Genomic DNA, 27,837 nt, shown 5'->3' with positions numbered 1-27,837 from the left:
TGACTTTATTACTAACCTCCCGAAGGTGGGAGACTTATCAGGCATCCTGGTAGTGGTTGACAGGTTTTCAAAGTATGCCACCTTTGTGCCAACTCCAAAGTATTGCTCGGCGGAAGACACAACAAGCCTCTTCTTCAAACATGTGGTGAAGTATTGGGGTGTGCCTCAGAATATTGTCAGTGATCAGGACACTAGGTTCACGGGAACATTTTGGACCGAGCTATTCAAGCTGCTCGGGTCTGAGCTCAACATATCTTCAAGTTATCATCCACAGACTGATGGGCAAACAGAAAGGTTCAACGGGATGTTGGAGGAATACTTGCGCCATTTTGTTCATGCCAATCAGTAGAATTGGGCGCAATTGCTAGATGTTGCACAATTTTGTTTCAACTCGAAGAAGAGCTCATCCACCAACAAGAGTGCTTTTGAAATTGTCACTGGCCAATAACCTCTCTTGCCTCATACTGTGCAAGAAGTCTACAAAGGGGCAAATCCGCGTGCTTTCAACTTCACAAAAGAGTGGAAGACCAATGCCGAGATTGTTCATGCCTACCTAGAGAAAGCGGCGGGGAGAATGAAGAAGTGGGCAGATGAAGGCCGCAAGCCCAGGGAGTTTAAAGCAGGAGACATGGTCCTTGTCAAGCTACTCCCAGAACAACTTAGGTTCTTGCGCTCCAGAGACAAGCGACTATTCTGGAAGTATGAAGGACCGCTCCCCATCATTTCTAAAGTGGGGAAATGCTCCTACAAAGTCTATATTCCCGCCTGGATGAGAGTCCACCCTATCTTCCACATCAGTAACCTCAAGCCGCACCAACCAGACCATGAAGATTAAGCACGCAACCAGCCTGTTCGAGAGCACTCGACATCAGACCACCCAAGCCTAAAGAAGTGGAGGAGATCCTAGCAGAGAGAGTGACCAAAGTGTCAAGGCGCCCATGCCAGCAGTTCCTGGTCAAGTGGAAGGGTCTTGGTAATGAAGAAACCAGTTGGGAGAATGTTGAAGACCTGAAGAAGAAGTTCCAGCAGAAGATTGAAGACTTCAAGGCCAAAGCCGTCGTCGAGAGCGCCGACAGCTTAAGTGGGGGAGGATGTTAGGAGCTACACTTGTAATGCTGCAAGCAACCTTGTCCAAGGTCATTAGTCAAGCTTTTGGTTGGTTTGCTTGTGTGCTAGGGATGTTTTGGTAATTTACAAATTATGTAATTTATTTTAGGAAAAATTTCGCAAACAGTACACTAAGTAAAGACCACTAATAATTCTTATACATAAAGTTTCAAACCAAACATTTCGGTACACGAAATCTGAAATTTGACCCACTATCAGTACACGACGTCAATTTTTGACACCAAAATGTCTATTATGCCCTCAGTTTTTTTTTTTTTCAATAATTTTTTTTCTGTTATTTTTTTTCTTCCTTCATTTATAAATGACTAGAGTCATTTTTTTTTCTTTCTGTTATGCGAGGTGAGGAAGGCGGCGTTGGAAGCGAGGGAGTGAGCCCGGAAGAAGGAAGAAGAAAGAGATAAAACGAAGGAAAAAAAAATAACATAAAAAAAAAAAAAGAACTGAGGGCATAATGGACATTTTGGTGTCAAAAATTGATGTCGTGTACTGATAGTGGGTCGAGTTTTAGATTTCGTGTACTGAAATGTTTGGTTTGAAACTTTGTGTATAAGAATTATTAGTGGTCTTTACTTGGTGTACTGTTTGCGAAATTTACCCTTTATTTTATTTTAGCATTAGTCTCCTCGGCCTTTTTCATGTTTCCTCCTGTCATGTTCATGTAAGGCCGATATGCTCTTTGGGGAGGAGTTCCTAGTCGGCATAGTTTGGAATATTGAACTAGTATAGGTAAGCACATGTACTTTTGCCTCCCTTGCCGTCTTACCATCAATAAAAGAGGAATTATTCAATCATCTGTGTCTCGTGAGATTGCCCTTTGATCTTTCCTTTCGATTATTCATTGTTCTTCGCGATTGCCCAACGTTTATATAATTGTGTTCTTGCTTGTTGCTAGCACTATTTTAATATCGTGTGGCTTTCATTGTTCCTTGCAAGGTACTCACTTGGCTGACTTGCTTGCTAGCAAGTGCCGCACGGTCCGCTTTGCGCGTTGCAAAGTTCAGCCCGTGACACTGGGCCACGTAACCTATTCCATACATGTAGTTGCCATCTTCCCTCTTGCACAATACTTGGTAATCAAACAAATAGACCACCATTAATTATCAAATATTTGATAATTAATAGTAAATCAAGGAACATCACGATGCGCTCCGAGATTGTTTAGTCTCCAAGTAGGCTTTATTTAGCCTCTAAACGATATATTCTGAACTTGTAAGAAATATATAGCTTGGGCCACCGATATTGGCCCGGTTTTCTTCGAGTCCCCTTTATTGAGAAAAAATGTTATTTTTGATTCAAACAAATCTATATCAATTATGTTCACATATTCATTATTATTAATTTGCTCAATTTGTCCTCAAACTGTTATTTTATCACAAGATGTAAAATAATAAATTAAGTAGCTAAAATTTACTTATTTTCTTCACAACTATCCACAGTTGTCAGTGTATATAAAATTTTGTATTGTTGAGGTTGGAGTCATCACTATCTTGCAGACGTGTTTGTTGCACCATGCGTGGAAGTTTCACAAAAATAGTTTATGTGAAGAAAATAAAAGAAAAAGTTCATCTCCCAGTGGCAAACATGTCAGAATTGCATGTAGATTGAGGAATTCTACCACAAACAAGCGCAAACCAGACCATTTACAAACCAAAGCTTGTCACTAATCTTAATCAAGGTCCAAGTAAATCTAATGAACTGAAGATCACCATCCACCACTCACTGCTCATGTCTTTATGGTTCAATGACAATAAATTCCTATTGAAATAAATTTTGCCCAAAATTGTAATCGAATAAATTTTGTCCAATAAATTCCTATGGTTTATGCAGTTCTAGTATGTTGAAATGCCATTGATATTTACAGTAGTTTGACAGATCAACACAGATAAGTAACTAGAGGTTATTCATCTATGATACAGTTTCGACAAATTGGGCAAGTAGACCTATTCACCAACCAATGGTCAATGCAATTCGAATGGAAAACATGCTTGCACATTGGAAAAACTTGACATGACTCGCCTTCTGAAAAATCCTCCAAACAAATTGCACAGTCAGTAGTACTCCTTGAACTCGACAATTCAATTCCATTGCTTCCATAATGCACTAGTGGTGGCAATTTCTTCATGTCCCTAAGCCGTGGCCCTCGTTTTGCATCTATTTCCTGTATGACATCCTTTATGACTCCTAATCTCTGCAGAAATCGCAGTACAGCTTGACGAAATTGATTGTTCGAACCAACATTAATCAGGGTTCCGTAAATAATACCTCCTGATTCAGGATCGAGTTCCGGGATAGCTTCGAGAATCCAGGCAAGGAATATGTTCAACATGTGATTAATAAGCAGAAAAAACAAGGTTACAATTGAGATACATGCAATGATTTTAGTTGGGATGTCTGGATATGAAGGGGGAGCAGGAGGTGGAATGAAGGCATCAGAAAACATTGTGTTAATCATAATGTATGATTGTCTGAACAACAAAGTGTAATTACCCATTGATTGTGTGTAACTTGGTTGCTGGGTTTTTGTTTCTATGACAAAGGATAACTTATTGAGGATCCAGGCTTCAATTATGGGTGGAAAAATGTGTTGAATCAGATGCTGGTTTTTACCGTAATCAAACACATTTTTCCATTTTATAATAATAGTAAAATCTGGAGCAGCAAAGTGCTCTAGACCTGAATTTGTTTTGGATCCTAATTTTGGATCCTTTGGACTTTAGGGATAGCCTGTCAAGGACTGGCTGGTAAAGTACTAACAAAAATTGGGTAGCTTTTCAAGAAAAAATAAATTTAGGTTCGATAATAACAAAAGATGTCTCGCATCTAACCAACAAAATCAATCTCTCATAATAATTGTTTAAATAATCATCACGTGTTATTGTTAAAAGACGTTGTACAAGTACACTCGTTGTAAGCATAATTTTTGTAAAGTAAATTAAAATTAGTTAAATTAGGTAATCTCTCATAACAATTGGTCAAATAATCATCACGTGTTTCTTGTTTAAGACGTTGTACAAGTACACTTCTTGCAAGAATGCAAGGAAGACTTTTGCAAAACGGAAAAAAAGTAGTTAAATTACGTAATTTTTCTAAAAGGTAGTTGCCAACTCACCCTTAACCATAGGTCCATTGTCAAGGTGGAGCTCTAATGAGGACCATTAAATGAAGACTTTCTAATCAATAGTTGTGAGACCCACTTTCGATCATATTTTAGCAAATCAACCTTTAGATGTTTAAATATTCATGAGTAGATCATTTCTGCAAATTTTCAACAAAATTGAATTTATATTTGTGATTTATCATTTATGAACATGAAATGTTTGAGTTTGATAGATTTTGTTCGTCCATTAATTTGATCTAGTTCGGTATCATAACGATTAGCAATTAGAAAGAAAATTTTCAGAAGTGATCTACTCATGCATACCTAAACATTTAGCAGTTGATTTTCTGGATGTAATCGAAAAGTGGATCTTATAACAGTTGAATAGAAAGTCCTCATGAAACTCTCATTTTAAAGGTGCTCATTAAAGCCTCTCCTACCATAGTCATAGGAATATTTTGAGAAAATTTATCTTTGAAATCCACTAAATGCATTGCATGAAATTACCATCCTTTATTATGATCGCAAAATTATAGGAACTCAATTGTGCTAGTTACGTACAGACTTGCCACCAAGCACTTGCTAGCTATTATATATATATATATATATATATATATATATATATATATATGTAGGGATAAAATGACTGCTCTTAAGTCTTGACTATTAATGAAACTATAGAGTATAGGGGGAGACATGGTATCTAAACCACGACATGATACAGTAAACCTTAAGAGAACGTCCTGAGATAATAACAGTAGTCTCAGCGAAGAGAGCTCTACTAGCTACTCCATTCGCTTTACAATTGTAATGACATACTAAAAAGACACTACTCACATGAATCCACAATACAATAATACCAACTATCTCACTATGTGACCACCGGAAAATAAATCTGGTGACACTTAGTTTCATCCTATCACAAGAAGATTGCTACCATTTAATGCAATAGGAACTCGTCACCTGACTAGGAGTCTAGGATAGAAAATACACACAAGGTGTGCAAACCAGGACAAAACTCATCTCATCCTACCGGAAAATGGTAGCGACTTATTAACGGTAAAAAGCCATGAAGTACTAAGAGGTAAAAACAAATAACAAAAGACAAACAAGGCCCAAATGGGTTCAGGCGCAACGTCAAGCCAAGAAATGGTTTCAAAAGCCCACTAGCCATAGCCCAAGCATGCCCACCACCGTCACACCACCCATGCCGGATCACCTCCAGTAGTGTACCATCATCGTTCCGATCTCGTTGCAGATCGCCCTCCAAGCACAGCACACCAATCTCGATCCGGCCACTCCTTCATCCCTGCAATCAAGCTACCTCATCTTGACCAACGAAGGAGCTTGAGAGAAACATGTCCACAAACCACCTTCGGTTTTGATATAAACAATCAGGTCTACCACCGAATCTGACAGTCATTGATCGAGTCCGCTAACGCAATTTGTTCATAACTCCAAACCTATGCCAGCTGGCTCAACCTCTTCTTCAACCAACCTTGTCTTGAAACCTTGAACCTAGATGGTCACTAGGAACCCCACAGCTTTGCCGATGAATAGCCTACCAAGACAGCCGTCCAATGATTGACGGAGTCCTTTGGACACTCTCCCGAACGGAGAAAGAAGAAGTCTAGTGAAAACCTCAGGCGCATGAGGCGTATACTCTTTTTTAGACGGTGATATACATTGTTTTTTTAATAAAACATAAAAAAGTTTTGATGCTTTACATCTGTTCTTTATTAGTGAAGCAAGTGATGAATGTTTATGTAATATAGGAATGTTATAGGGTGCTGCTCTAGAATGTTGTGGGGGTGGTTAACTAATTTTTTTTTTTTTTGGCAAGGGAAACAACTTCATTAAACAACCAACAAGATTACAGAGAGAGGGCAGCAGAGTCCGATCCAAACTAAACCAAATAAAACTGAGAAAAACAAACACAAACAACACAGGAGCTCCAATACAACAACATACCAAGATCCAACATCCACGATGCAGAAAAGGCATCGAACAAGGACACAAACAAACCCAAGAAACCAGCAACCAAAACATGCCATAGAGACCCAAAGCTCCTGCCAAGCTGTACCAAATGCATCCCTCTGATTGTCACCGAACAGCCGGAGATAAGCAACCACCGAGAAAGTATCAAGGAACCATGGGATGATGAGATCCGCAAATACCATAAGTAATTGCATGGTGAACTCCTTCGTGTATCGAAGGTAAACGTTCCGAATAGCAAGGGAAACGCTCCAAAGAGCTGGGTAAACGCCCCGAAGAGCAACGGTGATAGTGGCTGTAGATGATAAAGGGAAATCGATAGAGGCAACAGAACAAAAGACATCTTTGGATGATGTTCAAGGAACAACAACACAGAGAGGGTGAAGAGATGGGAAAAGAAATGAAGGAGGGGAAGGAGGGAGAGGAAAGAGCATGGTGGGAGTGGAGATGGGAGGCTAGATGGAGCAGACTTGAAAGGGAAAGCCGAGAGAGGAGATGCATAAAGCCTTAGAAGAGGGAAGATCCCTAGGAAAATTGTAGATCGGTGCCGCCCCCGACTCTCAAGCCGATGATCAAGATCAATATAGATCTAGATCTGGCAAGAGAGAAGGGGGAGGAAAACTGGGGAAGCGGGTTTGGTTTGTTTAGAGAGAAGGTAGACTTTCTCTCACTAGAGACTTTAAATTTGTTTTTTGTGGTCAACTAAATTAAAGCCTTCAATTATAACAGAAAGCCTAGTAAGGAATTAAATTCAGGGACATTTATTCAGGTAATTCAAGGACATTTATTTAGGTAATTAATAACTAGTCACCACGATTCAATGAATAATTGACAAGTGGCATCACGTTGTTGGGTCAAGGTGAGTAGAGTAAGGTCCAAGGCACGACATCTAGATGTAAGGTGCGAGTTACTAGCTCGAGACTTGTAGCCTAAGTTACTAGCTTAAGGCTTGCAGCTCAAATTTTAGGAGGTTTGCTTGAAGTCCAAGTAGCACTTCAAACTATTTACAGAGCGTCCAACTGTCAGGTAAAATGTCGGATTCCAACTTGTTATACTACACATTCAACTAAAAAAATATATTGACTTAGATATTAGAGGGTTTTCTGCCAAGATGAGAAGTAAAATAGCAATGGCTAAGGTAAAGAGGATGAAGAGCACCAATTTTATTGACTTTTATTGATGCTCTGAAAAGACATCAGTAATCTCCTTGGTGCGATTCTTCACGCTCGGAATCAACCTAATATTTCTTGTTGGAAAAGAGTTATTATTGGTTAGTAAAACTGATATTGACAGTCAATAAAAAATTTACTGACCCTCAATAAAAATTTACTGAGGGTCAATAGAATTTTTATAAATTTTTATTGAGGGTAAATAATAGTTTCGGTGTTCAGTACTGAAGCTCCATTTCAGAGAAGTTTCAAGGTCAGGTTCTCGATCTCTCTTTCTTCTTCTTGCCTAGCCCAAACCCTGGCCCCATCTTCAACTTCCTCGAATATGTTGTTGACGGCCTCAACGATTTCGTCTCGCTCATCATTGACCCCCAAGTCTCCCTGTAAAAATCTTCTGCGACCTTTCTCTAGGTCGACAAGAAGACCACGTACAGTATCTAAGATATAAGGTAGAAGGGCAAAACAATCATAAAAACAAAAAGGAATAAGAAGAGAAAAATAATTAATTATAGTAAGGAATAAAAAGAGAAAAATAAAATTTTATTTGGAAAATCCGTTTTGATCCATGAAGATTGCTGCCGGTGTCATCACCTCAATCCTCTTCCCATCATTCTTCTTATTCTTCTTCAATCCACCCTAGCTACCCAAATCCAGAAACGATTCTTCCTTCCTTGGCCAACTGCAACAAGTCTCAAACCTTCGATTCCGCTAGAAAAATGTCCGTGAAACCGAATTTGTACAGTGTTATGGACTCTATAATGAGCCAGTCCCTTTGAGGGACAAATGTATGGGGAAATCGGTTGAGATTTCACCATGGGTGTCGGATAAAAGGCATGCAGCTTCATGTTACCGAGCAAGGGAAGAAAGACAACAAAGGATCCATATCGAGCTCTTCGATGACTACGCATTCCCTAATGGCAAAGGCGGGCTTTGTGTAGTTCTTGGTAAGTGGTAACCAATGACCTAGGCTGGGCCCCTTGTATTTATAAGTTGTTTTATGGACCATGTTTTGTAGACTTCGAACGAATACGGTCATAATGTTGGGTATTACCGAACAAAGTGCGAGTTAACATTAAAAATCACAAACAATGTAACTTGATGAATGCTAAATTTAGGTGTTAGGGTTTAAAGATGAATGATGAGATTGATATTAAAAACTTGATATAAACGTAACTGTTTAGTTATTAATATAATTATAATTTTACATTAAGGTGTATTGTTTTTTAAATAAATGAAGCAAAACACGCAGGATCGATGAACAAGGTATTTTGCTTCTCCTATAGTTGGTTTTTTTTTATGTTTATTTTAATGCGACCATAAACCCTAATTATTCACCAAAGAACAAAAACCCCAATTTTTTTGACATTCCTTTTGAACTTCCCAAATCCAATTCCCAGTAACTGCACAATGGAGCAGGCTCCTGAGACCCCCCAAAGGATTCTCTACGAAACCCTATGCCCTCTCTCTCTTTCCACCCCGGACCAATCTCCGCCGCCGTCCGATCACCTGGAACCCTACTTCGTTTTCCGCAACGAGATCTCTATCTCCTCTCTCCGCTCCACTTCGGCGGACACCGCCGCGCCCAACTTCATCTCCCTTGACGTTGCCGCCGATGAAGCCGAGCCGAAATCGGCCTGGGAATCTCCGGCAGCCGAGCCAAAGACTCCGGTTCCGGAGCCGAAGCTCGAGAGCGGATGGTTTCGCGGCCGCAGTAAATTCAAGAGCCCTATGCTTCAGCTCCATAAAGGTATTGCTCTAATTACAACTCCTACTGGTTTTCTTCAGGTTACATTAGTTGCCAAGCAATTCAATTGAGAATTTTGATTATATATTAGTTGAAAATATTGGATGTTGTCTATGTCAGAGTGTTCAATTTGATTATTTTAGTTATATGTATGAGGGAATCATAGTCTCTAATCTGTAATGTGAACCTGTGAAGTGCTCACAACTTGTTTTCAGCTGGTTCGCTTTTGATTTTGAGCTGGGTTTTTCTGGTTTTTGTTATTTATATAGAAAGTTAGGACCTTTCTGAGGAGAAGAGTGTTTAATTGTAATATGGTTAGTGTATAATTTGAAGTTCGTTGATTGGTGTTACAGAGATTCTGGACTTTTGTGAGTTTCTCTCTCCGACTCCACAGGAGGAAGAGGCACGGAGGACAGCAGTAGAACGTGTTTCTGAGGTTATCAAATATATATGGCCTCGATGCGGGGTATGATTTTTATTGCCTGCGTGAGTTAGTATGGATGAGCATGCGTTATGTAATTAGAAGCTCATAATAAGATGATGCTGTACTATGAATGCTGCTTTGCAGGTTGAAGTTTTTGGGTCATTCAAGACGGGGCTGTATCTTCCTGCTAGTGATATTGATGTAAGTTTGCGGATTTTGATGTTAAGTATGAAGTTATGAATTGAAATTTGAAGTTTCATAAGAAAATTTGTCACTCCTGTATATAATGCATGCTAAGGTGTTCATTTAAGTTAACATGTTTCATTGATTTCTATGACTTGTAGGTCGTCATTATGCGGTCTGGTATTCCAACCCCACAACAAGGGTTGTATGCACTTTCTAGGGCATTGTCACAAATGGGATTGGCAAAAAGGATACAGGTTGGCAACTGTTATTTTGAATACTATTGTGAACAGGTTTTAGTATCTTACTTTTTCTCAATGGTTGCTCAGGTGATTGCCAAGGCTCGTGTACCTATTATTAAATTTGAAGAAAAAACAAGTGGTATCGCCTTTGACATAAGGTATACTTTTTAACCTTTCGCAATGTAGAGTTGAACTTGTAAATGAGGTTGGATTAGCTACTGAAATTTTGACTAATACATACATATATCTTTTGCTTCACAGTTTTGATATAGACAGTGGACCAAAAGCTGCTGAATTTATCAAGGTTTGTTGCATTTTTGTTAATGATCTGCTAGGTTTTCTGTTTACAGTTGAATTAGTGTCCTACTGTATTGTATTTTACTTACACGATTATCACCATTGGCCCCTTTTCAGGATGCAATATCTAAGTGGCCTCCTTTGCGGCCGTTGTGTTTAATTTTGAAAATATTTTTACAACAGAGAGAATTGAATGAGGTATGACTTTACATTCATCAATACGCCTTATTTTTCTGTATACAATTTCCTATTCCAATCTCAAGATTCCAATAACATGTACAGGTATACTCTGGTGGATTAGGTTCTTATGCCCTCCTTGCAATGCTAATTGCAATGCTGCAGGTGAGTGAATCTAAAATATACATTTGGGGATTTAATGCAATCTAACTTGCCTGTGCATATAGCCATACTGGTAGCACTGATTTGATTTTGTACAACTTGTTGAACATTGCAATGCAAGGCGATGATGAATGTAAGAGTAAAAGTGAAGGCCAAGTTACTAAAAGATTTGAGCGAAGATAAAATTTACTACATATGTGAACCTAGTTTTTGTCACTTGGTTAAACAACTATTAAAGTTTCATCTTGTAATTCTGATACCTCCTCATAAGGGCCTTTTTTTTCTTTCCTGATTTATATTATGCATTATCTTGCTACAGAGCCTCAGGGAAAGCCAAGCTTCTCCAGAGCAAAATTTGGGAGTTCTTTTGGTAAGTTTGTTGGAATTAAAAATTGAGGAGTTATTGGTTGAAGAGCACTAGCCTACGGTTTTATCCCAGCTAGCAGGGGTTTCTATAGTTTATTGTGTTCACCCTAAGAGAATCAAGTATGTGACTGAATTGCATGGAACACAGAATGTACTCCTGTTTTTTACGTGAGGCTAAAGTTTGTCTTAAGGATCTCATGAATTATTTATGTTGTGTTTGGCAAATAGGTAAACTTCTTTGATTTTTACGGGCGCAAACTGAACACTTCAGATGTTGGTGTGTCTTGCAAAGGGACAGGCACTTTTTTCTCAAAGAATAGCAAAGGGTATCAGTAACATCCTTGATAAAGTGATCTTCTTTTTTGTTGATTTGCTTCTCATATTTGACTTCTGCAATTGTTCTGTCATCTCTGTTAGGTTCACAAATAAAGGACGGCCATTTCTTATTGCAATCGAGGACCCACAGGTTTGTAGTGAATTTTAATTTCTTTTATGGTGATTCATAGGGGACTATTTGGAAAATCAAAGAATATGGCCATTTGTGAAGTTCTGCTGGATTGCTATGTTAGCTCATACTTCAGTGTTGCTAATTTGATATCCCTAGCCAGCCACCCCTGCCCTTTATAATTATTTTCTTTGCTACCTTTAAAAATATCTAAAGTGAAGGATGTGACTATTCTCAAAGTAATTCTTTTATGCTTCTGGTTCAGTACACTGACAGTCTCATCTCTGGCCCAGTTGCAGAATACTGTATCAGGGAGCAAAGAGAAATAAAAATATAAAAAAAACTGTCCTTTCCAACTAGACATTATGTCTTTCTTTTATGGATGTTTGACCCTTTTTTATATATTTTATTTATTTTTTTATGATGTAGGCACCAGAGAATGATGTTGGGAAGAACTCTTTTAACTATTTTCAGGTTTGTTGAATAACTCGTTTATGATCCCTCTCTACTTTTCTGCCAATTATGGAATTTACATTTATATATTAAATTTACGGCCTATGATATTGGTAAATTTAAATGAATATAAATTATTATGTATTTGCTGCCATCATATTACCATAAATAATGTGATCGATGACCCGGTGGCTTAAGCAATGTTGTTCCACATTGCTTGTCAAAGAGATCTGATGTGGGTATATCTGTGGTCTGGGTTAAAAATTATGTCCTGATTTTATTTTGCTTCGCCCTCTGGCCTAAAATGGTTCTTAGGGTTGGATGTGTGGCCCTCTGGGACAGCTGCACATGTACTTTTTATTTGCGTCCACAAATTAGATAGTTCCCAACTTGGATTGTTAGTGGGAGTGACATCACTATATCCTTAAAAGCAACGCTTGCCGGTCCAAGTTTTTTTAGTTTGTATCTCTCTTTCTCGACCTCACTTTCTGTATCTGTTGCAGATTAAATCAGCATTTGCAATGGCTTATACTACATTGACAAATCCTAAGAACATTATGTCCCTGGGCCCAAATAGGAGCATTCTTGGTACCATAATTAGACCGGATGCAACATTGGCGGAACGAAAAGGAGGGCCTGGTCAGGTGACTTTAGATAGCTTGCTTCCAGGAGCAGGGGAGCCACTTCGGCCAGAGTCTGAGCAGCAAGAATTTTTATGCAATTGGCAGTATGATGACGACGATCCCCTGCCACGGGGAGGTGACTTTGTTGGAGATGTGAACGGGGAATCATCATCTGGAAAGAAGAGGAAATCTCCGTTTAAAGATAAGTCTAAATCATCAGGTAAAAAGGGAAAAAAGATAAAGGCTGAAGAAAATGACTCGAGAAAAAAAGAGAAGGCATCCATGAAGAAGGAACGGAGACAAAAACGGAAACAATCCCGGGAGAGTCTCAATGGATATGGTGCTTATGTTGGAGGGTCTCCTTGGAGTCGCTAGAATCCTTCAGAAGCCTGTATGTCATCTGCGTTGTTGTCCCTGGTTTTATTCTCCACTGCTAGTGGGTTCTGACCAGCATTTCCCTTCACGTACCAAATGGGTGCGTAACATGAAGGGCAGCAGCACATTACTTGATGTTGTTCAGTTCAGTGACAAAGCCGACATCATAGGATAAACCCCTCCAAGCAGAAGTTTGAAATTGTTCTGCAAGGTGGGAATATTTCCGCCAGTTTTGCCGTGTGCATTCCTCAGACCAAAAAAGAGTCCTCAAGTGTAACATGCAATCTTTAGGATTAATTTTAAGTTATATTTCTTTGACTCAGAAATGGACGCCAATCCGACATGGATTATTAATTTATCAACATTTTACACAGTTAAAATGAAACTATAGACTGTACATCGATCCTCAGACCAAAAAAAGGAAGCTCTACATCCAACCATTGTTCAGGCTGGATGCTCAAATTTCTGGCTGGAGCTCCGTATAATAGAATGGCATAACTATTAAGAAATAAACTAATTTGAAATAAACTAATTTGAGATCAAGTCAAACTAGCCTACACATTATCAAGTATATATTTCCACTTAATGGGCTCAAGTTAGGAAGACGTCAAAGAATTTTTTTATTTATTATTATTATTATTTTTTATGACTTAACTAAAAGACAAAGCCTCTACAAACACTCCCTCCCAGTTGATTCAACTGGAACGCTGGGACACCAAAAGGGGAAAACAAAAGAACCATACATAAGGATTAGCAGAAGTATGAGCTACTAAAGCTAACAGATCTGCAACAAAATTGGCCTCTCAAAAAATATGGCGGAAAATAACCTTTGGATTAGAGGTTCTAGGATTACCCTTAAGATAACTAGAACTTAACAGAAAAGCTTGAAAAACACAAGAAGTAGGAGAAGCTTGAAGATGCTTAAAGATTAAATTATTCCTGCAGTTCCAAATAGCCCAAGCAGTGCAGAGATTTGAAGCCAGCGCCTCAGCAGAAGAAGAATTCTTACTCATATGCTCAATCCAAGACAAAAATGAGCCATTCCAAGATAAAGGATTGGGAGATGAAGCTAAAGACCAAACTTGAACCACAAAAGGACAATGCATATAAAGATGATCAATGAATTCTACTGTGTTTAGATAAAATGGACACTGTAGGAAAATATTATGCTTATAATAAGAAAGCTGACCTCTAATTTTTAAAGCATTTGGAAGTAGGATCCAAGCAAAAATTTTAACTTCAAGAGAAATGTTTAACTCCCACATTTTTGAAAGAAGGAAGACCTCAAAGCTGAGTGCAAAATTTGCACTAGCCTTAGAAAAAGACAAAAAAAAACTGATGGTCCATAATTTCTAACAACTTAAACGGTTGAAAACTATAAATATCCGAAAATCCTCCTCATCATCCAGTTCACGAAATCACAGTAACAATCACGATCTACCGAACCCAAGTCGGTGCATTGCTTCAGTGATAGAGAGAGAGAGAGAGATCATCATGAACCCTAAAGCGCTTTGCTCTTCTTCTTCTTCTTCCTCATCCTCATCATTGTCATCCGGGTCTTGGAACACCTCCAAGGTATGGATCGTCCACGGAATCGTCGCCGGAGTCGCAATTGCGGCGGCGATCGGCGCCCGGGTCTACCTGGGCCCAGTTAAGAAGTTCCGGAGCCGGGTCGTCGGCATCATACCCGCCCGTTTTGCTTCGTCGCGGTTTGAGGGGAAGCCTCTTGTTCAGATCCTTGGAAAGCCCATGATCCAGGTCCCCCTCATTTTACTTCACTTCTCCTTCAAATTGTTTAATTTCAATTGTCACATTTTTGACTGAAATGTTGTGTGTGTTTGTTGATTTGGATTCAATTTTGTTTCTTTGATTGGGATTCTGAGCATTATGGATCTAAAGTTTGTTCTTTTAGTGGGATTTTGTGTGTTTACCCAATTTTGTATCTGTTATTGGAATCAACGAAGTATTTGCTTGGAGATTAGAAACTATGCTATTGTGATTTTCAAAGCATTTCGCTTACAATTTTGGTTTGTATTTACAGAGAACATGGGAGAGGGCAAAGCTGGCAACTACATTGGATCATATTGGTATGTATCTTCTCACTTAAAACGCCGTGGGATTTTGTTTTAAATGGAAAAGCTTACTGGAATTAATACTTGCATGCCGCTATAGCCAACTTTAGGATCCCCATATGTCACATTTGGAAGAAAGAATATTATAGGAGAGCCTTTAGCAGCCTTCCATTGCAAGCTGGTTTTGCAACAGCTAGTTGTGACCATGGTTTCTAGCAATTGATATCATAGATGGTTTCACGAAGCCAGTTGGGACTAACAATAGTAAAGCACGATTCCCTGAGCTATCGGGAATGAGTTGTTATAAAGTAGGATCTGTGAAATCACTCGACTCAGAATGAAGGGTTTCCATAGGTGGTAGTTGTGGAGCATGGTAGGCTGATAGTCCTATGTTTTAGCGTACCATGTTGGAGCACAAAATATCTTGGGCTAGTACATGAACTGTTGCACACCCTTTCCTGTGCTAGCTGGTTTCAAGCATAAGACATTGGATTTGTGACTCATGAAAGATGCATCAATGCAATTTAAATGCAATTTATAATTCTCTTACTACCCAAGGCACCTTCCTTTTTTTAGGCTTACATCCTGTTGATGACATTAAGATTTGTTTAACTGCCCCTCCTTCTCTTTGTATAAATAAACAATACAATGTAAATATTTTATAATTAGCCTATTCTTGGTGTAGTTGTGGCAACAGATGATGAGAAGATAGCAGAATGCTGTAGAAGTTTTGGCGCTGATGTCATAATGACCTCAGAGTCTTGTGCTAATGGTAGGTGCTTTGTGATCCTCTCTTTTTCTCCTCCATATCTGCAGATTATCTGTGATTTTATGTTATGATAGCTTATTAGTGTATTGAACTTTAAGGTACTGAGCGTTGTTATGAAGCCATTCAGAAGCTTGAGAAGAAGTATGATGTAGTTGTCAATATTCAGGGGGATGAGCCTCTTGTTGAACCAGAGATAATAGATGGGATTGTTAAAGCTCTGCAGGTAATTTTGTTTCTCTCTTTTCATTGTGATTATGCCCCTTGCAATTTAAGTGCAAGCACATGCAGTTATGCACAATAAACTCATGTTGGCACTTATAATATCTATTTACCATAGTTAGTCTCCTTTTCTGAAATAAGTGAAGTAATGCTGGTTATGTATTTATACAGCATCAGTGCATGCTGAAATATTAATTTGGTTGTCCATTTCTCATTGCGCGTCTCACTCCTAATTAGTTTCAGTGTAATCATGTTGGAAATTGTTGTCTCACCAGGAAGCCCCAGATGCAGTGTTTAGCACCGCAGTCACGTCTTTAAAACTTGAAGATGCATTTGATCCGAATCGAGTGAAATGTGTGGTGGATAATAATGGTTATGCTATCTATTTTTCAAGGGGGCTGATTCCATTTAACAAGTGAGCATGAGCTTACATATTTTTGTTTCTTTTTCTGTTTTCCAAAATAATATTTTAGTTGGCATAGAAGACTTTTTGAGATATACCGTATACATGCTATCTGCTGCTTAGCAAGACTTGACCAATTGTTCACCTTTTGATACAGGTCAGGCAAGGCCAATCCACAGTTTCCATATATGCTCCATCTAGGAATTCAGGTATCAAACGAACTTTTACTTTGTAATTATTTGCTTGTCGCACAAACTCCTCTAAAAAAATGAATTATTCTGTGCCACTTATAGTGATTTTAAATTGTGAGTTTATGGTTATGTGTTTCATTTCTTATCAGAGCTATGATACAAAGTTTCTAAAGATATATCGAGAGCTGAAGCCCACCCCTTTGCAACTAGAAGAGGATCTGGAGCAGCTTAAAGTTCTTGAAAATGGTTATAAAATGAAGGTTTGTTGCAATACTCTGATCCCTTGTTTTTTCTGTATGCTCATTGTAATTTTAGCATATTGAATTGGTAGGCAGTTGTTAAAACTAAAATTAGACATTTGACAGAATACCAGTTTGGAGATAAGAACTCTTTTATCTAGGTACAAATTGTACCGTACAATAAACCATAACTGTGGTCTGTGATGATTAACCAAGGGCTACCAATTTAGTTCAATGGAACTAGCTATAACACTCAGCGCAAAAGGGGGGAAAATTGAAATTTCCAGAAATCGGAATGGCAAAACTTTAATGCAATGCGTATGTGGTAAGGGATTGGGAAAAGAATTAGCAATAGTATATATCAATTTGCTCTATAGATCCACGTAACTGAAAAAATGTGTTATTTTCCGAAAGTTCATACAAATTCTCTGTTTGCAGGTGATTAAGGTTGACCATGAGGCTCATGGTGTCGACACTCCCGAAGATGTTGAGAAGATAGAAGCTTTAATGCGTGAGCTAAACATGTCGTAGTTCCTGGTGAATTGGTAGTGCATCAGAATATGACAATTGGGGTAACAACTTGTCTAGGCTCACACTCGTCATGTTTATCGTTGTAATTAAGCATCACATGGGAATTGCTTCCATGCTGGCTTGTATACATGAGTACATACAGCTGTCTGGTTAAATTATCTAGGAAGGGGAAAGGTACAAGGTTGTTGTTTATACAGATCCCCCTGTATATCAAGAGTGATTTAGTTTTGCTTTAAGAAAAATAGATGATTTAGTTGTGGATTCGGCTCATTAGTTGTTAAGTTCAGAGATTTCTATGATGGTTAGTTGAACCTTTGACATTTGTATCTCTAGTTTGTGTTATTCCTCTGTTATTTAATATGTGATCATATAATTGTTTTCTATTCCATAATAAAAGTACTGTTGAAGGAATATCGATTTAGTGTGCCTTATCAAACTAGGAGTAGCAATAGGAGAGAAGGTTCTAGATTTCCCAATCCTACACGGATTGGTATTCCTTGTAACATTAGAACTAGTACTTTGTAATCCCTATATATAGGGCTCCTATTCTCAATAATATGACACACAATTCTCTCATCAATCTCTCTCAATACACATATCCTTAAACACGTTATCAGCACGACTCTAACCACAAAACAGAAAACCAAAACTCACTCACAAAGCAGCCCCTAGCCCGAGCTAGCCGAGCCTTCGCTGCAGCCCGTGCGCCCGTGCGCTTGCAACCTTGCACAGCAGCCCCTGCTGCCCCCTTCCTGCAGCCCTGCGTTCCAGCCTGCTGCCATCGAAGCATCACTGCTGCGCAAACAAGCCAACGCACACCCACTGCATCTTTTTCCCGTTCCTGTGCACATCCGTCTTCTTGCAAGCCTCGAAACGTCTAGTTCGGAAGCTCAGATCGAAAAACTTTCTTCATCAAAGTTGTTCGTCTCTGTCTCTTCCATCTAACCTCCGAATTTCAGCCTTATCGGAGTTTTATTGAGAACTGTACACCAATCGAAGTACAAGCTGTTCAAAACAGAATCTGCTCCGCATTTTCAACAAGTAAGTATTCAAAAGAGTAAGTTTTGAAGTTCCTATAATTCGAAATTTAAATATTTCTTCTTTTCTCGGGGACTTGAAAACCTCCCTTCTTCTACATCCCACCTTTCTTATAACGTGGGTTCGATTCTTGAAAAGCGGAATCGTGGGGATTCACGCAATTAACGAACTAAGAGCGTTCGTAAGACTTCGGACTAAGAGCGTCCGTAAGCATCGATTTAACGAACTAAGAGCGTTCGTAAGCTACGGACTAAGAGCGTTCGTGAGCATAGATTTTGACCATTTAAACATCATTGTTTCGGTCTAATCCAAATATTCTTGGAAATCGATTTCTTGGTAGCATTAAGGCTCCGAAATCTTATATTAGTTTTCGTGGAAGCATTGACTCCGAAACTAATACGTTCTTGCTTTCCTTTCAGGATGTAAGACTTGAACGAGCTCGATTTTACTCCATTGGATTCAACGGGCACGGGATATTTATTTGCCTACAATCCAAGAGCCCTGTTCTAAAGGAACCGCTCAAGACTCACAAACTGAGATAGAAAATTCCAGGGCATTTACCCTGATGAAGCGCCACATGAAGATGGTCCTCCAGTTTGAGTACATGAATGAGGATAACGCTAACAACCTTTGGGTTGCGCCTAGTGAACGTTTTAGTAACATTCACAACTTTCCGAACATAGAAGCACGATAGAATAATATCTGCTTCACTATAACTTTGAAAGAGTTATGAAATATTGTTCGGAGGCTCTCTGCATCATATTATTTATGCATGCTTGTGGAAAAACACAAAATAACAAATTGATTGAGAAAACCCTAACATGACCATAGGAGTCATGACGTTGAGGGTATAGGGTTGGACACCATGGCGCCATTTTTGGCCATGATTGCACTATTCCAACGCCATTGGTTCTAGGGACCATATGTATTGTGTCAATACACCTCAATCAAGAGAGCATCCTCTTCATGATATTTTATGGAGTACCTGATCAATGGTAATACATCGAGCTATAAAAGACTTTAAATCTGGCGATGAAGATAGAATGCCGCAGATTTTTATTTAGAATAGTCTTTTAATTTCCAAGAATTATGTAATGGCAATTATGCTTTAATCAATAAAATGACTTATTGGATTATCTCTTTTCTTCTAGGCGTACTCAATTAAGTATGATGTCTAGGAAAGTAATTGAGATTAGTGGTACTTAAGAGAGCTTTGCTCCACCGACATCTCTCTCTACTTCCCTGGTCATATTTAATTGGAATTACCGAACGAATTGAGTGACTACAATTTGTCTAATGTTTGATTTTTCTTTGGATTAGATTATGGTCACGAAACTTTGATGTAATCATTGGCTATTATTAATAAAGTATCGATTTATTTTATCTCATGTCATGGACATATTTTTTGAACTTTATTACTTCAAATATATAAGAGCCAATGGTTTTCATGCGGACACGCATTGTGAGAATGGACAAGAGTTCCTTTGCATCACCTCTAATGACTACGGACGTAAAAGAGTCTTAGAGAAAATTATGTGTCGATCTAGTGGGTTGTATGCAACCACTATTCGCATAATTGAATCCAATCATGTTATGAGAGATGATTTATGGGATTCTGACACATATAGGCTTTGGCATGACCGTCTGGGACACCTAGGTCGTGATATGATGATCCGTATATTAAAGACTTCACACGGACATCCATTCTTCAGAACGAAGAGAAGTAAAAACCAAAAATTGGTTCGAGGAGATGCACCTGCGCCTCACGGCGCCAAGACTGTGCAAGACCGGCCACTTAGGGCCGGCGCCGTCTACCCCCTACGGCAACAACATGGCATTGACGCCATGGATCATTGTTTGACTCCTCCTTCTACTTCTAAAGTCAATTGTGACTTTATGGCTAAACCAAAATCCTCATTGGTTGTCTCAAAAGCCCATCATTCGTTCTGCAAAGCCTGCTCTTTAGCAAAATTAGGATCGAGACCATCCTATGCAAAGGACACTAAAGAAAATATACCATTCTTGCAAAGAATCCACGGTGATATTTGTGGACCTATTCAACCACCATGCGGACCATTTAGATATTTTATGGTGTTGGTTGATGCATCGACACGCTGGTCACATGTCATGCTATTGTCCACAAGGAACGCTGCATTTGCTAAACTCCTAGCACAAATACTTAAGTTAAGGGCTCACCACCCTGATCATCCTATTAAGTCTATAAGGTTAGACAATGCTGGGGAGTTTACATCAAAGACTTTTGATGATTATTGCATGTCCATTGGGATAGAAGTTGAACATCCAGTTCCTCATGTTCACACCCAAAATGGTCTCGCAGAAGCCGCCATTAAACGACTACAAATGGTCGCTAGGGCATTGGTAATGCGCACCAATCTCCCTATTTCTGCTTGGGGCTATGCAATATTGCATGCAGCTGTGCTTCTTCGTTTGAGGCCCACTGCCACTCAACCCTTTTCTGCGTCCCAGATGGTGACTGGGTATGAGCCTAATGTCTCACACTTACGCATATTTGGATGTGCAGTTTATGTGCCTATTGCGCCGCCACAGCGCACCAAAATGGGTCCTCAACGACGATTAGGCATTTATGTTGGATATGATTCTCCAACCATTGTCCGCTATTTAGAACCCTTGACAGGCGATCTCTTTACCGCAAGATTTGCGGATTGTCACTTCGATGAGACAGTCTTCCCTTCGTTAGGGGGAGATAAGAACATAAATGTTCAACAGGAACGACAGGAATTGTCGTGGTCTATCCCCACTCTGTCTCATCTTGATCCCCGAACCGCACAGTCCGAAATTGAAGTGCGGAGAATTCTCGATCTTCAGAACGTAGCAGAATCGATGCCTGATGCGTTTTCTGATATCGCTAAAGTGACGAGATCACACATACCTGCTGCAAATGTGCCTGCAAGGATTGATGTCCCTAAAATTAGAGGACATGACGCCACCTCAAGGGCACTTGAGCATGGCGCCAACGTCCACAGTGGTAGTGACGTTGTGGCTAGGCCCACGGCTCCTGCCAGGAAGCGCGGGAGGCCAATAGGTTCGATGGATTCTCGCCCAAGAAAGAAAGCGAGTTTGGCACAAAATAATCTATTAATCATCGATGTAAATAATCCATCTCATGAGAACATTCCGGATTATGGTTATGTCCAAGAGACATCATTGGGGGACGCTCCAATGTCAAAACCAACTCCAGAGAATAGAGAGATCTCCATAAATTACACTAGTGTACATGAGATGATGGATAGAAATTCTATGGCGATTGATGATGCATTTGCATATCATATTGCAAAAGGAATCATAGAATATGATGATATCGAACCTCGCTCTGTCGAAGAATGTCAACGAAGAGCGGATTGGCCTAAATGGAAAGATGCGATCCAGGCTGAATTGGATTCACTAGCAAAGAGACAGGTATTTGGGCCTATAACGCAGACACCCCCAGATGTAAAACCTGTTGGCCATAAATGGGTCTTTGTTAGAAAGCGTAATGAGAAAAATGAGGTGGTTAGATATAAAGCCCGCCTCGTGGCGCAAGGTTTCTCACAACGCCCTGGAATCGACTACGAGGAGACATATTCTCCCGTAATGGACGTTATAACGTTCCGCTACCTTATCAGTTTGGTAGTTTCTGAAAAACTTGACATGCAGCTTATGAATGTGGTTACAGCATATCTCTATGGGGATCTAGATTCAGAGATATATATGAAGGTTCCAGATGGACTTCAATTACCCAAATCAAGTGGCTCTAAACCACGGAGCGCGTTTTCAATAAGATTAAAACGCTCACTATATGGATTAAAACAATCCGGACGGATGTGGTATAACCATCTAAGTGACTACTTGATTGGGAAGGGATATATTAATAATGAAATATGCCCATGCGTGTTCATTAAAAGAACAAGTTCCGGATTTGCAATCGTAGCAGTTTATGTTGATGACATGAACCTAATTGGAACTCTAGATGAGTTAAAGGAAACTGCTCAATATTTGAAATCCGAATTTGAGATGAAAGATCTTGGGAAAACACGGTTTTGTCTCGGTTTAGAACTCGAGCACCGTAGTGATGGCATTTTGATCCATCAGTCTGCATATACTCAGAAAATCTTAAGGCGCTTTAATGAAGATAAAGCAAAGCCTGTGAGTACTCCCATGATCGGTCGTAGTCTTGAGCTAGGAAAAGATCCGTTTCGTCCAAAGGATGAGGACGAAGAGCTATTAGAGGCAGAAGTGCCCTATTTAAGTGCAATAGGCGCATTATTGTACTTAGCTCAATGCACAAGACCAGACATCTCATTCGCAGTGAACTTGTTAGCTAGACATAGCTCTGCGCCTACACGTCGCCATTGGATTGGTGTAAAGACAATCTTTCGATACCTAAGAGGTACGATTGATATGGGCCTATTTTATCCCTATAGAGAGAAGGGGAATGACGGAAGAATGGGATCGGACCCCATTAGGCATGGAGCCACCGTCCACCATGACAAGGTGGCCGGCCATGTTGCCGCCAACGCCGTCATCACCACCAGGGGTGGCCGGCCTCACCCTATCCCCCTTCATCAAACGACAATGATGTCTTGATGGGTTTTGCTGATATAGGGTACCTCTCTGACCCTCACAAAGGTCGCTCCCAAACGGGTTATGTCTTTACCATGGGAAGCACTGCGATATCTTGGAGGTCTACGAAACAGACTCTTGTTGCTACTTCCTCAAATCATGCAGAGATTATTGCTCTACATGAAGCCGTACGTGAATGTATATGGCTAAGGTCTATAATTAGACATATCCGAGGAAGTTGTGGTTTGAAGTCTACCACAGATGAACCTACATGCATTTATGAGGATAATGCAGCTTATATTGAACAAATGAAGTTAGGTTTCATCAAGGGCGACAACACCAAGCATATATCGCCTAAGTTCTTCTATAATCAGCAACAACAATCACTTCTAAAGATTGAAGTGAATCAAATCCGATCAGAGGATAATGTAGCGGACTTATTCACTAAGTCGCTACCTAAATCCACATTCGAGAAACATGTGAAGAGCATCGGATTGAGAAAGTTATCCGAACTCCCACGATTGTAGCAATCAGGGGGAGATATCAACATCAGGGGGAGTTATGATGTCTACATGTTCGATCTCGAAGAGTGAAGGACGTGTTGTGCTCTTTTTGTCCTTCGACCAAGGTTATTTTTATCCCACAGGGTTTTTTTGTTACCTGGCAAGGTTTTTAACGAGGCAACGGATGAAGCGTCACCACCAAGTTTGAGCGGCACAAGGGGGAGTGTTGAAGGAATATCGATTTAGTGTGCCTTATCAAACTAGGAGTAGCAATAGGAGAGAAGGTTCTAGATTTCCCAATCCTACACGGATTGGTATTCCTTGTAACATTAGAACTAGTACTTTGTAATCCCTATATATAGGGCTCCTATTCTCAATAATATGACACACAATTCTCTCATCAATCTCTCTCAATACACATATCCTTAAACAAGTACTGGTTATTTTTCACAATTTCAATGAACAATGGGGGAAAAAGAAGAACATCATAGAGAAATAGTAAAACAAGATAATAAGGAGTCATTGGATCCAAGCCTTGGTACATGGCACAAACTTTCAAATCATAGCAGATGACAGTATTGTAAAAGACTGGTCATGACTTGCTAGTGAAAAACCCAAACAAGTTTCATCATAACAAACAAAATGCTTATAAAATCTAAACTCCAGAATTGAATATAGATCAATTTTGTGCAGGTCAAAATATAACACAACCCTGGGCCAGTGGCCTTCACCTTTTCAAAGCAGAGGAGTGTCATTTCATTATTTCCCAGAGCTTTCATCTTTGCGTGTATTTATGGAATGTGCAGTCTGATGAAATATCAGAAAAGAAAATAAATTTGCAGTAGCAGAACCCCTTGTGCCTTCAGGTCTCTGTTTTTATCAGATAGAAAAGACCCTGATTTGGCTGATCAATGAAACCAAACACCATGCACTCTCTGCTTCACTTGAACACTGTAAAAACCCATGCCTACCCTACCAACTACCAAAGGAATCATTTCCCAACTTTGCACAACTTTTTACACGAGCTTTATGGCAGAAATATATATGTCCTCTCAATCATCAAACTCATGGCTTAAAGTCGTCCATAGCAAACTGCCAAACTATCAGCTAAAATTAGCAATTTTAATTATAGAAGTAGTCAAGTAATTAGGGAGATTCACAATGTTATTAGTAAGGAACAATATTGCTAATTATACATAAAACTCATCGTCAAAACTTCTTTATATGGTTGTTACTTCCTTACGTGATTCGCAATCGATTGTACATATATAGTGTTATATTGGAAGAGATCGAATTCTTGACATAAACTAATTTCATGCTCTCCACCTCAGTTCTCACTTGATGTTTTTCGATTTGTATTCTATTGAGATTCACGATAACAAATGTAATTTTTAACTCTTGCTCTAGATTTATTTTGGGGAAATTAATTGGATGACAGTATTGATCTAGATTGACGAGGATGGTATGCTGAACACAGTCCTCAAATGTTCAGTCTATGCTAGAATGTAGATCATTTTAAGGTTGATTCAAGTTGAATGTACAGCAAGTGAAATTTAGTCTAACAATTGATTCAACTGACTTTCTTTACCAGTAAATCAGTAATATATAGCTCAGAGATTAAAATTGAAGACAAAGACAAAATGGAAGGTAGAAGAAGAAGAAGAAGAAGCAATCCAAATTTGACATATCTAGCTAGTCAAAGGAGGAGGGAGCTAGAGAGGAACTAATAAGAACAACAACTAACACGTGTCATGCAGTACAGCCACCTGGCAAGTGTCATTCTCAGAAAACACAAAATTTTCAAAAGCTAGGCCGCTCAATTCGCCGGTTTCCGTGGTTGTTGTTCGGTGACCAACTGAACCTCCGTCTTAAAGAGCAGCACCGACAGCGAGTCGTCGATAGAAAAATAGAGGAAACCACCCGGCGAGTGAGTCACGAACGACCCGAAACTCTTTCCCACCACGCAGTGCCACGCCGGTCCGTACAACGAGTCAAACTCCTGTACAATATATACGCAAGTGTAATAATAAGTTGGAGAAACAAAACCTATCAGACTAAGTTAACTCGGTGAGGGATAAGGGATTCATATCATAGGTATACCTTTTTGAGAGCTCGAGCAATGTGAGTTGGGTTTGGCCGTGGTTTGGAGGAAAGTGCTTTTGCTGCGGCGGCGGCTGAGTCGATGAGTGATCTGGTGCGGCGGAGAGCACGGTCTTGCATGTGGTGCGGCATGTGGGACGATGATCTCAACCGTACGTTGAGGCTGATCGCGGTGGCAGCTAACTTCACCTCCTGGTCTACTTCTCTAATTAGACCTGCTTGTACTTTGCTCTGAGGTTGATCCTGAACTCTATCTCGACAGACATGATCGGAGTAGCCTTGCTTATGTTGTTGTTGTTGAGGTAACAATATGTTTTGCTCGTGGCGCTGCTTCTGTTTTTGATCGGATTTTTCCATTTTCAATATAATGAAGGAAGAAAAAGGAAGGAAATGTCTAACCAAAATGTGAAACCAGTTTGAGACTCGGAGAAAATAGATACAGACAGGGAGACAGAGAGAGATGGACTCGGAGAGAGAGAGAGGGGGTTGGTGAAGGTTTGAACTTTGACTGAGCTAAATTTATGGAAAAATTTTATAATACATATCCGTATCTTATACACACATTTATAAATTTGACAATAAATTTATTGTCAGAGTAGTAATATTAAGTTATATTTTGTGTAATCTTAGTTTTAATAATAGTAATTACACCACCTACGACCTTGTTACAAGTTTTTAAATAAATTTGTTGTCAATATTGTAATTTTTGTTTAATTATATGTAAATAGTGTAAATGAATATGGTACTTTTGTTCTCAATATTGTAATTTTAATTTAAATAATTATAATTTTTATTCAAATAGATGTAAAATTAGTATATAATAAACATCACAATACCATAATTTATCTCAAATTTATGACGAGGAGGAATGAGAACTTTAGTGCCATATATTAGGGCCATGACTCCAGGAGGTCTACATCTTTGACAAAATATATGGGAAGAGAGAAAGAAGAGGAAAATATGTAAATACTTTGGGATGTTCACGCGCTTTCTAGGGTTGGGTTTTCTTCAAGCTCCTCCAGTCCTGTGCAGAGAATGATGGGTCATTTTCAGAATGCAGAGTGATGAAATGCAGTCTTGGTGACCGGCGCGTGGTCAATTTGGCAAAGCTAGGAGCCCCATGCTGCTAGAGATATCTGAGTCCGTGCACAAATCATTGTCACTGACACGAGTATTGCATGAAACTCGTACATTTTGACCTGACTGGCTATTTAAGTTGCTCTATGGAACAAGTTACATCTCTAGAGAGTTATAATAGGAAAAAATTATGAGAGTTTTAATATTCCGAAATATTATAAAATTTAAATATATGATTAAGTATTTTGATATTTCGTGGTCTCAATTTTTACGAGGAGTCTCTTTCATTTATTGTTTAACAATACAATCAGTTAATTTTCAAACGCTTAAACTAAAGTTATCTAGGGTTCAAATATATTATCTTCCTACAATTGAAGAAGCTAGATTGATTTCATTCAAAGCTCCCAATTGTCACTATCATTCTCCGGTACAGAATGATCACTTTGTTCCATCAATATGCAAGTTTCCATCCTGTAGGGTTCTTCTGCAGACATATTAATAGTGCCCATTATTGGTAAGAAAATTTGGAGTAATATGATATAATTTCCAACAAGATATTACCTCAACGTGGCGAGGGAACCGCATTGTTTTTTCTTTATTCCTTTTTGTTACATTAAAGGATGAACCCTTAACTTTATCCTAATCTAATTCTCCACATTCTTTTACTATTTGAACTAACTCCAAGGGCTTAGAGAACCACTTTTTTTTTTTTTTGGTTACAAGCTTAGAGAACCACTTTGTTGGTGTGTGTGCCTTTTCTTCATGAACAACTTCTATGACCTTTCTTATGGTTCAAAATTTCATGACCACATATTAGCATGTGTAGAAGTTGCTAGTTTATAGGAAAAGATAGTGCAATGGATAGAGAGTTAATGAAGCTCAACTGCAGCCCAAAAGTGAAGGAAGAAACATAATTAAGCACTCTCATAGGTGGCTACTGGAATCAGTCTTAGATATGATTCTACCATTTTCTATTTTTTTTTAATATGTTAAACATTATTATTATTATTATTATTATTTTAGAAATATGTGAACTCATTACATTGGTCAGTGAAATTACTAATAACGACTCATCCTGATGGGGCTGTCAAAAAAGTCATTACCTAAACAATTCAACATTTTTAAAGATCATGAAGGTCAGCCAAACACTACCCTAAAACATCTACTGAAATCAAGGACACAGATGTCATGGGCACTCTTGGTGGCATATCTCAAAGAGAACCTACGAACTCCT

The 27,837-nt window shown here is 39.1% G+C and overlaps 3 protein-coding genes across 4 annotated transcripts; 2 read left to right on the top strand and 1 right to left on the bottom strand.

Annotated features, from left to right (window-relative positions):
• The first annotated feature begins 8,675 nt into the window (after window positions 1-8,675).
• LOC112166787 (terminal nucleotidyltransferase 4B) lies at window positions 8,676-13,206 on the top strand. The gene is made up of 13 exons (XM_024303690.2): window positions 8,676-9,136; window positions 9,487-9,599; window positions 9,702-9,758; window positions 9,902-9,997; window positions 10,070-10,140; window positions 10,244-10,286; window positions 10,397-10,477; window positions 10,562-10,621; window positions 10,938-10,988; window positions 11,213-11,310; window positions 11,402-11,450; window positions 11,859-11,903; window positions 12,386-13,206. The coding sequence occupies exons 1-13, from the start codon at window positions 8,797-8,799 to the stop codon at window positions 12,878-12,880; spliced, it is 1,599 nt and encodes a 532-aa protein (XP_024159458.1). The 5' UTR covers window positions 8,676-8,796; the 3' UTR covers window positions 12,881-13,206.
• Window positions 13,207-14,275: 1,069 nt separating this feature from the next.
• On the top strand, window positions 14,276-17,700 carry LOC112168195 (3-deoxy-manno-octulosonate cytidylyltransferase, mitochondrial). The gene is made up of 8 exons (XM_024305311.2): window positions 14,276-14,638; window positions 14,922-14,967; window positions 15,638-15,724; window positions 15,820-15,944; window positions 16,216-16,355; window positions 16,501-16,552; window positions 16,684-16,794; window positions 17,212-17,700. Exons 1-8 carry the CDS (start codon window positions 14,375-14,377, stop codon window positions 17,302-17,304), a joined length of 918 nt encoding a protein of 305 aa, XP_024161079.1. The 5' UTR covers window positions 14,276-14,374; the 3' UTR covers window positions 17,305-17,700.
• A 6,246-nt stretch (window positions 17,701-23,946) lies between these two features.
• Window positions 23,947-26,023, bottom strand: LOC112166358. Of its 2 annotated transcripts, XR_005800668.1 has the most exons (3): window positions 25,527-26,023; window positions 25,171-25,425; window positions 23,947-24,518 (listed from the first exon to the last, which is right to left on the bottom strand). XR_005800668.1 is itself a non-coding variant. In XM_024303183.2 (2 exons), the coding sequence occupies exons 1-2, from the start codon at window positions 25,881-25,883 to the stop codon at window positions 25,243-25,245; spliced, it is 540 nt and encodes a 179-aa protein (XP_024158951.1). In that variant the 5' UTR covers window positions 25,884-26,023; the 3' UTR covers window positions 25,085-25,242. The 2 variants fall into 2 exon arrangements, 1 of the variants encoding a protein (XP_024158951.1); XM_024303183.2 differs by lacking the exon at window positions 23,947-24,518 and having other exon boundaries at window positions 25,085-25,425.
• Between the last annotated feature and the right edge of the window lie 1,814 nt (window positions 26,024-27,837).

Source organism: Rosa chinensis, chromosome 5 (assembly GCF_002994745.2).
Source record: "Rosa chinensis cultivar Old Blush chromosome 5, RchiOBHm-V2, whole genome shotgun sequence".
Taxonomy (NCBI): Eukaryota; Viridiplantae; Streptophyta; class Magnoliopsida; order Rosales; family Rosaceae; genus Rosa; species Rosa chinensis.
The sequence above is the reverse complement of the archived record's forward strand: the minus strand, read 5'-3'. Positions and strand labels throughout refer to the sequence as shown.

Bases quoted from the DNA above. Each gene is read 5' to 3' on its own strand.
- LOC112166787 (XM_024303690.2), top strand. From the start codon at position 8,797: ATGGAGCAGGCTCCTGAGACCCCCCAAAGGATTCTCTACGAAACCCTA. The intron at 9,759-9,901 runs GTAAGTTTGCGG...TATGACTTGTAG, and splicing joins TTCCTGCTAGTGATATTGAT to GTCGTCATTATGCGGTCTGG. The intron at 11,904-12,385 runs GTTTGTTGAATA...TATCTGTTGCAG, and splicing joins ACTCTTTTAACTATTTTCAG to ATTAAATCAGCATTTGCAAT.
- LOC112168195 (XM_024305311.2), top strand. From the start codon at position 14,375: ATGAACCCTAAAGCGCTTTGCTCTTCTTCTTCTTCTTCCTCATCCTCA. The intron at 14,639-14,921 runs GTCCCCCTCATT...TTGTATTTACAG, and splicing joins TTGGAAAGCCCATGATCCAG to AGAACATGGGAGAGGGCAAA. The intron at 16,553-16,683 runs GTATCAAACGAA...ATTTCTTATCAG, and splicing joins TGCTCCATCTAGGAATTCAG to AGCTATGATACAAAGTTTCT.
- LOC112166358 (XM_024303183.2), bottom strand. From the start codon at position 25,883: ATGGAAAAATCCGATCAAAAACAGAAGCAGCGCCACGAGCAAAACATA. The intron at 25,426-25,526 runs GTATACCTATGA...TATATTGTACAG, and splicing joins TTGCTCGAGCTCTCAAAAAG to GAGTTTGACTCGTTGTACGG.